An 11867-nucleotide genomic window follows, 5' to 3' on the forward strand; every position below is an offset into this window, starting at 1 on the left:
AGCCAAATGCTAGAGCGACCAAGTGCGAATGGTTCACAAATCAAACAAAGAGTCCGACCGGGCAAAGCGACTGATTGAGTAAAGTAGAGCAGCTGACCGGGTTGAGAAGCTGAGCAATCCGATGGGCTGAGCAATTGTGCAGTCAAATTACCGATCAAGTGAGTTGTCGAGCGAGTATTTGACTGGCCGGGCAGAAAAACTAAGCGGCGGGGTGAGCGTGTGGCTAGATGAGCAAAGCAGGCAAGTACCTAGTCAGGCAGAGTAGCAGAGCGATCGAACGAGCGGGCAGCCAAGTGAGTGTACGGCTGGCCGAGCGGCCGAATGGACCTAGGCCTGCGATGGTCACAGTTTCCTTGAAAAAGATTCGCTCCACCTTCGGCTATGCTTCGAGGATACAATGGCTATCACGGGTATACTACTAAGCAAGAGATGCATGACAAATGAGGAGGGAAAACGTAGGTGGAGAACTCGAACTTTTTGTCTACATTTTTTGTTCAAGACCATGGTCTCCTTTTATATAGAAGCATCATCCCTTACCATTAATGGTCGACCAGTACTATCCAGGAGGTTACGAAATCGCCATTAGGTTTTTAGATTTGCACTCCCTGCACACCGACGCGTGAGAAAGAGTCTCTCCCCATGTATTTGTGTACATCATCAATGTATATAAATCAATATAAACCAACTAATATACCTTAAAACTCTCAATATGCGACTAAAGTCTTATTCATATAATAATAAAATTCTTTTCTCTTGCACCAATTCACCATTCACATATATCCAACATAAATCTTAAAAAAAAAATTGCATATTTTGAAGAAGTCATTAGAAGCTTCTTTTCATTTGGATTTGATAGAAGTATCAAATGAGTCAGATAAGATCATGTTGTTTGAATTTAAGTTGGATCGAGCTAAGCATGAGATGGATTCGTGTCAAATACGAGTCACATGCATGTTCATACTGATTTAATTAACGATTGGTTTGAAAGGGTACATTGTATTGCGTTCCACTTGACACGATAACGATATAACTCCATTGATACGGCTAGGATCTTATATGCATATAGAAGATGATAATATAGTTTAAGAAGATAAAATAATTAATTAATTAAAGTTTGAATAACTTTTTATAACTAATTATCCACCCTTGTTTTTTGGTTGCCAAATGTTAAATTAAAATAGCAATTCTTATTATTTTTACTTAATTCTTGTGTCAAACGTAGGTATACCTTTTTAATAATAATTCGCAAGAACTTAAATAATTATTTCATGACTCTTGTTTATACCTAAACAATTTTATTTTCTAAAAATATAATTAATGACTATACTATCCATATATAATAATAAATTTGAATGATAAAACCAAATCTATTTTATCCTAGTATTTTTTTTTGCCCTGCGGTAAATTTAGTTTGAGATTTGACTAATTAACATATATAATTTTTTGTAATGGGCAGTTGACTTAAAAATATAGGGTTGACGAATTGCCGCACAATGAGTGCTTACTGATTTATTATAATGATCGGTAGAAAATTTTTATGAAATTAAATTGATCACTTCTATGATTAATCAATGTAAATTAGATACACCAGGATAACAAACAAAATAAAAACAAGTGTTCTCAAATAAAAACTATGAAGAGTAAAAAATTGATCTAAAGTTGCATTTTTAACAAAAGATAATGGACTGTAAATTACCAAGGGAAAAATAAAATTTGTCTGAATTAAATCAGCTATACAAGTGATAATGATGAATTAAATATTTTACCATATGGTTTAGGGTTGATCTACTATTACTACTACTAGTAGGAAGGAGACAAGTGTCACCGCCAACCATTAATGTTAAAATTAAATATGTTGAAGAAGGTTACTAATATTGGCTAAGTGCCTTGTGAGAGACATCTCTCTTGTAGGCAGCAAAAAAGAAACTATTGATTATTTCACCTGCCCTGCCTCTCACTTCACTTCACTTCACTTCACTTCATTTGTGTTGTATTAATCATATAATGAACTAATCACATTCTTTTAGCTATTTAATTTAAGCAAATTAGCATGGATAATTATATTTTTGCAATTTTCTCAAGAACAATTTCGTTGCATTATTTAATGTTATAATTTATTTTCAGAATTTGTACAATAAAATCCCATCATTTTGTCACTTATCTTGATATCATTAGGTCGAGATGATAATCAATGGTGACATTAGACTATTTTATTATGCAAGAGGCAATATTTTATTTTTTTTATTCTTATAATAATAAATTTTATACAATTATTTGGGATATGAATAATGTTTTACAAATAATGATTGTATTTTTTTTTCCTTTTCTTTTCGATTCATTAGAGGGCTACTTAAAACGAGCTCGCACGTTATCTAATGATGACCGCGTGGCTGCAGACCACCTTAACCTGTGCGGTCCCACGCTTTGTCCACGCATCGGAACGCGCTATCCTGCGCCGCCAGCGTAGCCATTTACGTGCCCACCAGGCGGTCCAGTGCGTCGCGGTGACCTAAAGCAGGCCAAATAAATATGCGTCGCCATCCTCTCTCTCCCCAGTTGTTTACAGCTCAACCAAGCATCGCTCGCATCACATCGAACGCAACAGTAGAGGACAAGCCCGATGCTACTCTTCTTCTTCGTCGTCGTCGTCTCATTCTCCTCTCAATTTTATTAATGGCGTCCGAAATCGGTTTCCGTGGACACCGTTTTGCTGTCTTCCTCCCGGCGCATAGGGAATAGGATCGAATTCCAAGGTTTGATTTAAGACATTCTTTAATGCCGCTTGCTACGTTCTGATATCGTCAGTGGCTGCTTACATATATATAGTTCTGTTGTTTCTGGGGAGTGGCGTTGGCTCGTTGCATCGGCAGCCTTTTTCTGTACCGGCTTTGGTGGGTTTCGGGTGGTGGAGAAGAGAACGGAGAGGCGATGGGTAATAGCAGAGTCCGGACGACGTCGCAGGCGATGAAAGCCCCCGTGAGGCGAATTAAAGTAGGTTGGCTACCTGATTCCTTTTGATCAAATTCGAGAAGGGTTACAGTTGTTTTTGGTCTTATGTCGCTGTTTCCATCTCAAATTTGACTGCTTTGCTTGAAACGAGAGCCCTCTGGTTTCCTCGTGGTCTTTTCTGACTACAAAGTGGGAGCTTTTGGGGAAGGAATTGATGCATCCGCATGTGCTCGGGAGTTGGGATTGTGATTTCGAGGCGGGGCTTTTTGAATTTTTCTACATTTTGTTGATAATTTCATCTTCTGAGACAAAATCGCGGCTTAGATCATCTTTCTAAATGGGCTCTTCGTTTTCCTTTGGGAAGTCAGCTTCTTTGGGGGATGGAATCGTCTCTGATATGAATTTGAGATGGGTATTTTTTTTATTTTTTTTGTATTTTGATTTTCTCAACGGGTGGTTGTTTCTTTATTCGATTGAATCTTATTCAACGGAATCTATGAGAAGTATTGTCGTCGTCTTCCTCAATCTGCTTCTAACAAACTTTTTTTTTTTTCTTTTCCGAAGGAAACGAACAAGGAGAAAAAAATCGAGATGCAGGTGAACAAGTCAATTGGCACAAAAGAAGGATTCAACAGACGACAGTCAAGAAGCGAAAAAAAGATTGCTTTGGAACAAGATGTACAAGTTCTTTATCACATATTTATGATCTCGTTCATGCTACTTTTGTTCTCCATTTCTCGAATCTTCTGTACATATAAACCATTTGCAGGTTGATAAGCTAAAGAAGAAGCTTAGACAGGAAGAGAATGTCCACAGAGCTTTGGAGAGAGCTTTCACCAGACCCTTGGGCGCTCTTCCTCGACTCCCGCCATATCTTCCTTCTCAGGTAACTCCTCTTCATGCATTTTATTAATCTGTTAAACAGATAAAAATCTCATTTTCAAGTGTTACATTTTACTTCTTCTAGAAGAATAATTGTTTTACTTTCCCTTTGTCTGAAGACGCTAGAGCTTCTAGCTGAAGTAGCTGTGTTGGAAGAAGAGGTGGTTCGACTTGAAGAACAGGTAGTTAATTTTCGGCAAGGACTTTATCAGGAGGCCATCTACTTCTCGACCACCAAGAAAATCAAAGGAAATGCAACTGATCGAAGCTCGAATGGACAACTTTCTCAAAGTTCCAAATTCTCTGAACAACCTAAACAATGCAGTACGTTGCCAAATGGTGAATCTTTGATCTCAGCAAAACCTACTCACTCAAGACGATATTCTTTGGATGTTGAGCAACTTGAATCTTTACGTAATGAGTCACTAAATGTTAAGCGGACACCCAATAAGCAGAGTTCTTCTTTGGATTTTTCTGAGAATCAACAAGGAAAAGAGAATCAATGGGTCTCTAACTTCAGTAGGAATCCCAAGCAATCGCCGGTAAAGAAAGTCACAAAAGTAAGAGTTGCTGCCTCAGAGAACAAGCATGCTAATGCACTGGTAAATTTCTTTATCCACTTCCAAAATTCTTAGTTTAAAGCAATGTGTTTTCCTTTTTGGTAAATAAGTGTAATTACTAATCATATTTCAGTTGTTAGTCCAGCCAGAATGCGCTGTAATGGATAAAAAAGGTGTTGGATTGATCTTGTCTGATGCCTCAGATGAAGTGTTGTTGGACAAATCTAGTGGCTCAAACAAATTATCTGAGGATATCTTGAAGTGCCTGATGAACATTTTCTTGTCGATTAAGAGTTCAGATGACATGGAAACATCTTCCTCAAGTTCAGGTTCTTGTGAGAATATTGTGGGGATGGACTCCCGAGATCCTTATGATATATGTGCTGAGTTTGGCAAGAGGGACATTGGTCCATATAAGCATTTTCGATCAGTTGATGTGAGCTCAAACGGTCAAAAGCTTCTTATGGCATCATCATCTTTCAAGTACAGGCTAAAGTGAGTACTACAATTTCTTTTATATGGTTCAACTGTTTAATTTCTTATGGCATCATCATCTTTCAAGCACAGGCCTTTATTCAGAAAGCTTGAATCAGTTGACATATCAAAACTTACACACTGGCAGAAGCTTGCTTTCTGGATCAACATTTATAATTCATGCATGATGAACGTAAGTTGATTGCCTAGTTACTGGATTGATGAAACATACAGTTAATGATTTTGTATGTTTCTGAATAGTAAGCTGAAGATGTTGCTCCTCATAGTAGTTTGTGATTTGTTTCTAGTTAAATTGTGACTGTCAAATCACATGAAATTTCTCAAATTCTTTACTAGATTGTTTTAGTGCTGACTTTTATGATTCAAATGTTTCTTTGTGAGGTCATCTTTATCTTCTTGTCTAACAAACCATTTCTCTTCTTTTTTGGCATTCTACGGTACGGCTCAAGAAATTTCTTCCGATTTGGCATCTTTCTTAAGTAATTCGATTAACCTTCCTTGTTTACTGGTTTGATCATAGGCCTTTCTGGAGCAAGGAATACCAACAAGACCTGAGATGGTTGTTGCATTGATGCCAAAAGTATGATCTTCACTTCCTTTGTTCGCCTTAACCTATAAACTATTACTTTGAACATTTAAGAACTCTTTATATTTACCGTCATTTTCATTTCAGGCAGTGATAAATGTGGGAGGTCACTTGCTTAGTGCAATGACAATTGAACATTTCATATTGAGATTGCCTTATCACATCAAAAATGTCAGTCTTTCTCTTACTTAGTCTCAGAAACTTGATCGCAATCAGCAGAGAAAATAACCCATTCATTTATGTAGGCAAAAGTCTCCACTAAAGGACCAAAAAATGAGAGCACAATAATACGAGGAGTCTTCGGATTGGAGTGGCCAGAACCTCTAGTCACATTTGCTCTGTCATGTGGAAGTTGGTCCTCACCTGCTGTAAGTTTGCTGAACTACTTGGTTGTGGTATTAATGCTTGCCTGCAACTAAAAGCTTTGTGAAGACTAGATGCAATTATTGCAACAAAAATCTGAAGACCATATGCAATTGTTGTAGCAAAATCTGAACAAATTATAATAGATTGCTTAATCCTATATCTTAGAGCCCAAAAGTGAGATGGCATGTCTTAAAGCACTTCCCTTAGATAAACCTTCTGTGGATTTGGGTTACATTGGTTATTGTGGTTGTTTAGGTGAGAGTGTACACTGCTGCGCGAGTCGAAAAGGAGTTAGAAACTGCTAAAATGGATTATTTGCAAGCAGCAGTTGGCATATCCAAATTAGCGATTCCTAAGCTTCTTCACTGGTACCTGCTTGATTTTGCCAAGGATATTGAGTCATTAATGGACTGGGTATGTTTACAACTACCAGGTCAATTGAGGACTGAAGCGGTTAAATGCCTTGAGGAGAGCAAGAGAAGTGTGATTCCCCAGGCAATACAGATTCGGCCTTATGAATTCAGATTCAGGTACCTTTTGGCCCCATAAATATTTCTCTCCTCCATAGTACAAAGTTCTCCATCAAATTGCTGGAACTCACTGTATGTATACATCACTGTAAGAAAGAAAAAAAAAAGAAAAGAAAAAACTTTTGTGCATCGACCTTTTTTGCCATTGTGTTTCCTTTGTTTCATATGATCATACAACAAAAATATATAACAAGAAAGTCTATGTTTTATTGTGAAGCATAAATGTTAATCATCCACTTTCACTGACTGCTCAAATGCTAAACAACAAATAATGAACCAAAGAAGCACCGCATTTGACATAATAGAATCAGATCACCTATTTGTCTAACTGGGACTAATAGGTGTGGAGCGTCCAAGCTTCAATAGAAGCTTTTCCAAGAATATGAACTTTCTCTTTTTACCTTAAAACCATACAGTGAAAAAGGATTAATGTTTTTTAGTTTGATACAAACAAACTCATATTCATCCACCATGTGGTCCTCATAATCATAGAACCTTCAGTATTGCTCAGTTGCACAAATGGGACATGATTTATTTTTTCTTTCCTCTCATTTATCTCCTTTCTCTTTTAGCTAAAAAGTGTATGAATGATCTGTCACGTTATGCCAATTTGTCCATGGCCAAGACTCCCACCATCCACACTAGGTCATCTATAGTTATGTCACTTTCTGTTCATATGGGACAAGATTGGATATTAGCTGTGTATCATAAATGTTGGACTTTTGCGTATGCATCTTTTTTATAGTCCTATTATTGACCAGACAAATGAGGTACTTGGATGTGCAGTATGAGGGAATGTGAGATGTGATACAGGGTATCCCTAAGCATTGATGTCTTTCATTGTTAATCCTCTAAGGTTACCTTAAACATAATCTAGTAACTTTATGAGGGAATGTGAGATTGTTGTGAGATGTGATACAGGGTATCCTTAAGCATTGATGTCTTTCGTTGTTAATCCTCTAAGGTTATCTTAAACATAATCTAGTAACTTTGTTAACCCCTTGCACTATTCTGGATGAGTATGGTCTGGCATTGTGCTTGTAAGAAAAGGAATCAGAGTCTTCTACTCTTGTTCAATAAGTTCAGTGATAGTTACCAAAAGCTTTTTTGGGGATAAAGTTCAACTCTTACCTATCATTAGAATGTTATAAACTTTGGTTGCTATGTTTTGGGTCATCGGATAATTTGGATGATCAAGATTGTACTAGCTTGAAGCATTAGTTTTTTCAATGAATCAAACACACACCTCAACAAGATAATCCGACGTATTAAACAAAATCTTATGTTGTACTATGTGAGCCTCGTGTTCTCGAGTGCATCATGTCATAGTTAACATTGGCACGGGAAAAACCCATTGCAGCTCTTGAGTCGTCAACTAAGCAATGTGCATGCCTCCACTGTATCTGTCTGTAGATTGAAAGAGTTAATGAATAGGTTGTGGCCTGTGGCCATTACTGCCATGGTCCTCTCTTCTCATGTTCAGCTGCCCTTGAATTCTACTTGGTGTAAAAATGGAATGAAAAGCTGGTGAGGGGATTAATGAAACTGTAGGGTAGGGTTTTGTTAGGCAGGATGGAAACTGGGACAACGGTCATCAGTTGCATTTACTGCTCATCAGTTTCCTACTGCTGCTTCAAACTCATGCTCAGGAGAAATAACTTTCATGTAACGTGTGTAAAATTACAAAGAACCTCTTATTTTGATTGTTTAGCGGTAGATGGATAAAATATGCTTTCAGTCTCTTCTCCGGGGAAGGGAGGGTCGCATCTGTGGAGGAGAAAGGGGAGAAGAAGATGGAAGCTGAAACAGTAGCTCAATACTGAACTAGTCAAGTGGACGAAAGGCGATTGGGGAGCTCGATGGCCAACATCCTATTGGCGTCAGCGCTGTAAAAGGATGCTGGTGAAGTAGGATAATGGAGCTCGAAACTGAAGACTTCGAGAGAGTGAGCTGTGCGATGTTCGGTGAATGATCCCCACCTATTTTATAAGTGAGGGTTATTCATCCCACTAATGCATACAAAATGATCATCCTTTGGATTGTAAAAAGTGATCCAGAAAATCCGTTCTCATTTAGCGAGTGGCTTCTCGAAGGGTAACATAGCGGTGTCCTTTTTGACTCGGCCTTTGTGGAATTTGGTTTATCTGGCCTGCAAATATACTAGCCACTAGAAAAAAAATATTTGATTAGCCTTTAAAATTATACCCGAATTCAAGCCTGCTCGATAGTTTTTAAAAGCTGAATTTAAATTCATAATATTTTTTTAATTGTTCACAAACCTCTGGTGATCGTGAGTCAAACTCCAACTCTGATTAGTTTTATATGAGAGGCATGTTTTTCTCAAAAAAACAAAAGATTATTTTTTTTATCAATTTTATTTTTTTTGAATATTTTTTATTATATATTTGTGTTTTTTATAGTAGATTATATATTTGTGTTTTTTAATAGTAAATTTTAGAAGTTATTATTTGAAAAAATTTTAAAAGGATCATAATGAAAATCATAAAAAAAAATTAAAAAAATTGATGAAAAAATAATTAAAAAATTGATTAAAAAAAACTAAAGAAAAAAAGTAAATAAAATTTAAAAAAAAATAGAAGTTAAAGAGTTAAAATAAAATAACTTGTTATTTTCAAGAAGAGGAGTAAAAAGATCATTTAAAAGGAGAAAGAGAGGATGATGTCACAGGGTGTGAAAAGTAATTTACTTTATATAATTTTAATTTAAATATTTTTAAATTAAGATTCAAATAATTTAAACTAAATTTTAATTATTTCGAATCATACTCCAATTATGTTCGAATCAAGTTCAAACAATAAGAATTGAACCCGTGTTTAAATTTTATTTTGAACCGAGATCGTGCCAAAATTATTTATATTTTCAAATTTTGAATTGAATTTGAATATCAGATATATTTTTTTTCAACTTAAATTTAAATATCAATATTTTCATATTATTTGACTTAATTCGATTTCTTTGGACTCCTAAAGCAATCGACGGCAAGGGCTACTCGACTTCTCTAGTGGTTATTATGGTATGGTATTTAGATTCAACTTTGGTTCGGAATCAACGATTCAATGATTTAGAGTAATCAGTTCAATTGTTCCTAAGGGGTTGACCCTTAACTTTAACCGTTCAAAACGATTATGATTCGCTATTCGTATATGGTTTACCATAGTTTAATTAAGATTATTATATTAATTTTTTTAAAAAATATATAAATTTATAAAATTATTTGTCAGACTTGGATGTTGTTGGACTTATTAAGAATAATTATATAATAAAAAATTTATTAATAAATAAGTAATTAATATATGAAATTATTTATCAATTTAGTAAAGGATTATAAATTAATTAATAAATGAATATTTTTCTTAAAAATAATAATTATTATTATAATAATATAGCTTATGAAATTAATGATTAGTTATTATAAAATTAACTAATATATCAAAACAATAATAGCTATAGCCTAGTTGGTTATGATATTTAGTTTTAATCATGAAAAAAAAAACCAAACTCGACGGCTAATTTGGGCCTGAACTGGCTGTTACGATTTTGGTCAGAAAAATGGGTCAACAGATAACTAATCTGTTGACCTAATTACGGACCTAGGCCTCCGGATCCGATTCGAACTCGGCCTAGGTCAGGTCTAGCGGTATTCTCTTCTGTGCTCTTGGCTCTGCAGCTACACCATATCTCTCGTCTCAAGTGGCTGGAAAAGCTGACAGCGATAAATAAAAAAAAACGTAATCATATTTGTGAGAATTAAGATATAACGAAGAGAACAAAATGAGATGTCTTTGAGAATTTATTTATTTAACAATAGAGAAAAAGAAAAACATTATTAGAATATATTTTTATTTATTATAATTGTTAAAAAACTATCGAAAAAATAAAAAGGACACCCATAATTTCCCAAAATGTCTGATGGGCATCTCTTTTTCAACCCCAAAAAAAGTCACATTGACGTTACATTTAGGTTACGTTTGGTTGGATGTAATATAATCTAACTTGTAATGTAATTAAATTTGTAATGTAATGTAATGTAATCTTAATTACATTACTACGTTTGGTAATGTAATGTATGTAATATTTGATTACAAAGGTGATTACATTCTTTTGTTTGGTGTCTATTATTTTTTATAAGGAATGTAATTCATATTATTATAAAATGATAAAAATATCATGTAACCTCTATCGGCGGTCGCCACACCTCTGCCGGAGTTTGCGGCAGCCATCGGCAACCAGCCACCGTCGGTCGCCGCAGCAGGCCACCGTCTTCGCCAATCGGCGGCCGGCGGCGGCCGCGGCGACCGGCGGCGGTCGCGGCGACCGGCGGCGACCCGCGGCGCCGGCGGCGACCGGCGGCGGCCGCGGCGACCGGCGGCGGCCGCGGCGACCGGCGGCGGCCGCGGCGACCGGCGGCGGCCGACGACCGGCGGCGGCGGCGGCGACCGGCGGCGGCAGGCGGCGACCGGCGGCGGCCGACGACTGGTGGCGGGCGGCGGTCGACAACAGACTAGAGGTATATTCGACATTTAAACTTTGGTGAAACAATGACCTCGTAATGTAATCGGATTACATAGCATTTGCTTTGTAATCCAGATTACAAATCTTCACTACCTTTTGTAATCCAGATTACATTACATTACAAGTTTTAAATCAAACCAAACAAAATAATCGACTTTGTAATGTAATCTGGATTACATTACAAGGTAGATTACAGGCTACCAAACGCAGTCTTAAAGTTAACGGTTCGAAATATCTTTAATGTACGTCTGGTTCAAAAAATTTCTAAATCGGATTTAGTGGTTAGGGTTTGAATCATATAAAATTGTTACACTTTACAGAAGTTAGCAACTAGCTATTGGGCGAGAAAAAAAAATCATGATTGATTCTAGCTACAATGTATTGTAGGGATTTTCCTTGTGCTTTTAAATTTATCCTGACGGTTGATGAGAAATTTTCGTGAAGTCATGTCAATCACCTTCAAGATTAGTCGGTTCGAAGAGTTAGATACCTAGATTAATAAAAAAAAAATAACAACCAGGTATTACATATTGTAACAGCTACCTGTTAGCCGATCGTGATAAGATAATATTTATTTGAAATGTAGTTGGTATAATAGAGTCTCTTTCATTTATTTTACTCATTGAAATATTATTTTAACCATGTTATCACTCTCTAATAAACAAAATCAACATAAAATAATATCGTTGTCGTAGAAGCTAGCAATTAGCTGCTACACGTTATAACACCTACATATTAGCTTCTACAAGACCGATATCAGATAATATTCTTTTAAAATATAGTGGGTGTTATGGAGTCCTCTTTGTTTATTTTTAACTATATTATCACTTTCTAATAAGAAAAAATCAATATAAGATAGTCACTATTGTAGAAGCTAGCAACCAGCTGCTATATGTAGCAATTACTTGCTAGCTTCTACACGGACAATCATGATCAAATAATATTCATTTGAAATGTAGTGATTAT

The 11867-nt window shown here is 36.1% G+C and overlaps 1 protein-coding gene across 7 annotated transcripts; it reads left to right on the forward strand.

Annotated features, from left to right (window-relative positions):
* The first annotated feature begins 2553 nt into the window (after positions 1–2553).
* On the forward strand, positions 2554–8447 carry LOC121996501. 7 transcript variants are annotated; one of them, XM_042550493.1, is made up of 12 exons: positions 2554–2753; positions 2806–2991; positions 3514–3627; positions 3719–3835; positions 3951–4433; positions 4525–4886; positions 4959–5058; positions 5407–5466; positions 5560–5643; positions 5718–5840; positions 6094–6368; positions 8080–8447. In XM_042550493.1, exons 2-12 carry the CDS (start codon positions 2929–2931, stop codon positions 8189–8191), a joined length of 1893 nt encoding a protein of 630 aa, XP_042406427.1. In that variant the 5' UTR covers positions 2554–2753; positions 2806–2928; the 3' UTR covers positions 8192–8447. The 7 variants fall into 7 exon arrangements, with proteins under 7 accessions (XP_042406427.1, XP_042406426.1, XP_042406431.1 ...); XM_042550492.1 differs by having other exon boundaries at positions 2827–2991; XM_042550497.1 differs by lacking the exon at positions 2806–2991.
* Positions 8448–11867: the final 3420 nt, after the last annotated feature.

The sequence above is a fragment of the Zingiber officinale genome, chromosome 6A, assembly GCF_018446385.1.
Source record: "Zingiber officinale cultivar Zhangliang chromosome 6A, Zo_v1.1, whole genome shotgun sequence".
NCBI classification, from domain to species: domain Eukaryota; kingdom Viridiplantae; phylum Streptophyta; class Magnoliopsida; order Zingiberales; family Zingiberaceae; genus Zingiber; species Zingiber officinale.

Coding starts and splice junctions, on each gene's coding strand:
- LOC121996501 (XM_042550490.1), top strand. CDS start 3,287: ATGGGCTCTTCGTTTTCCTTTGGGAAGTCAGCTTCTTTGGGGGATGGA. Junction 5,644..5,717: donor TGCCTTATCACATCAAAAAT/GTCAGTCTTTCT, acceptor TCATTTATGTAG/GCAAAAGTCTCCACTAAAGG. Junction 6,369..8,079: donor CCTTATGAATTCAGATTCAG/GTACCTTTTGGC, acceptor TTGATTGTTTAG/CGGTAGATGGATAAAATATG.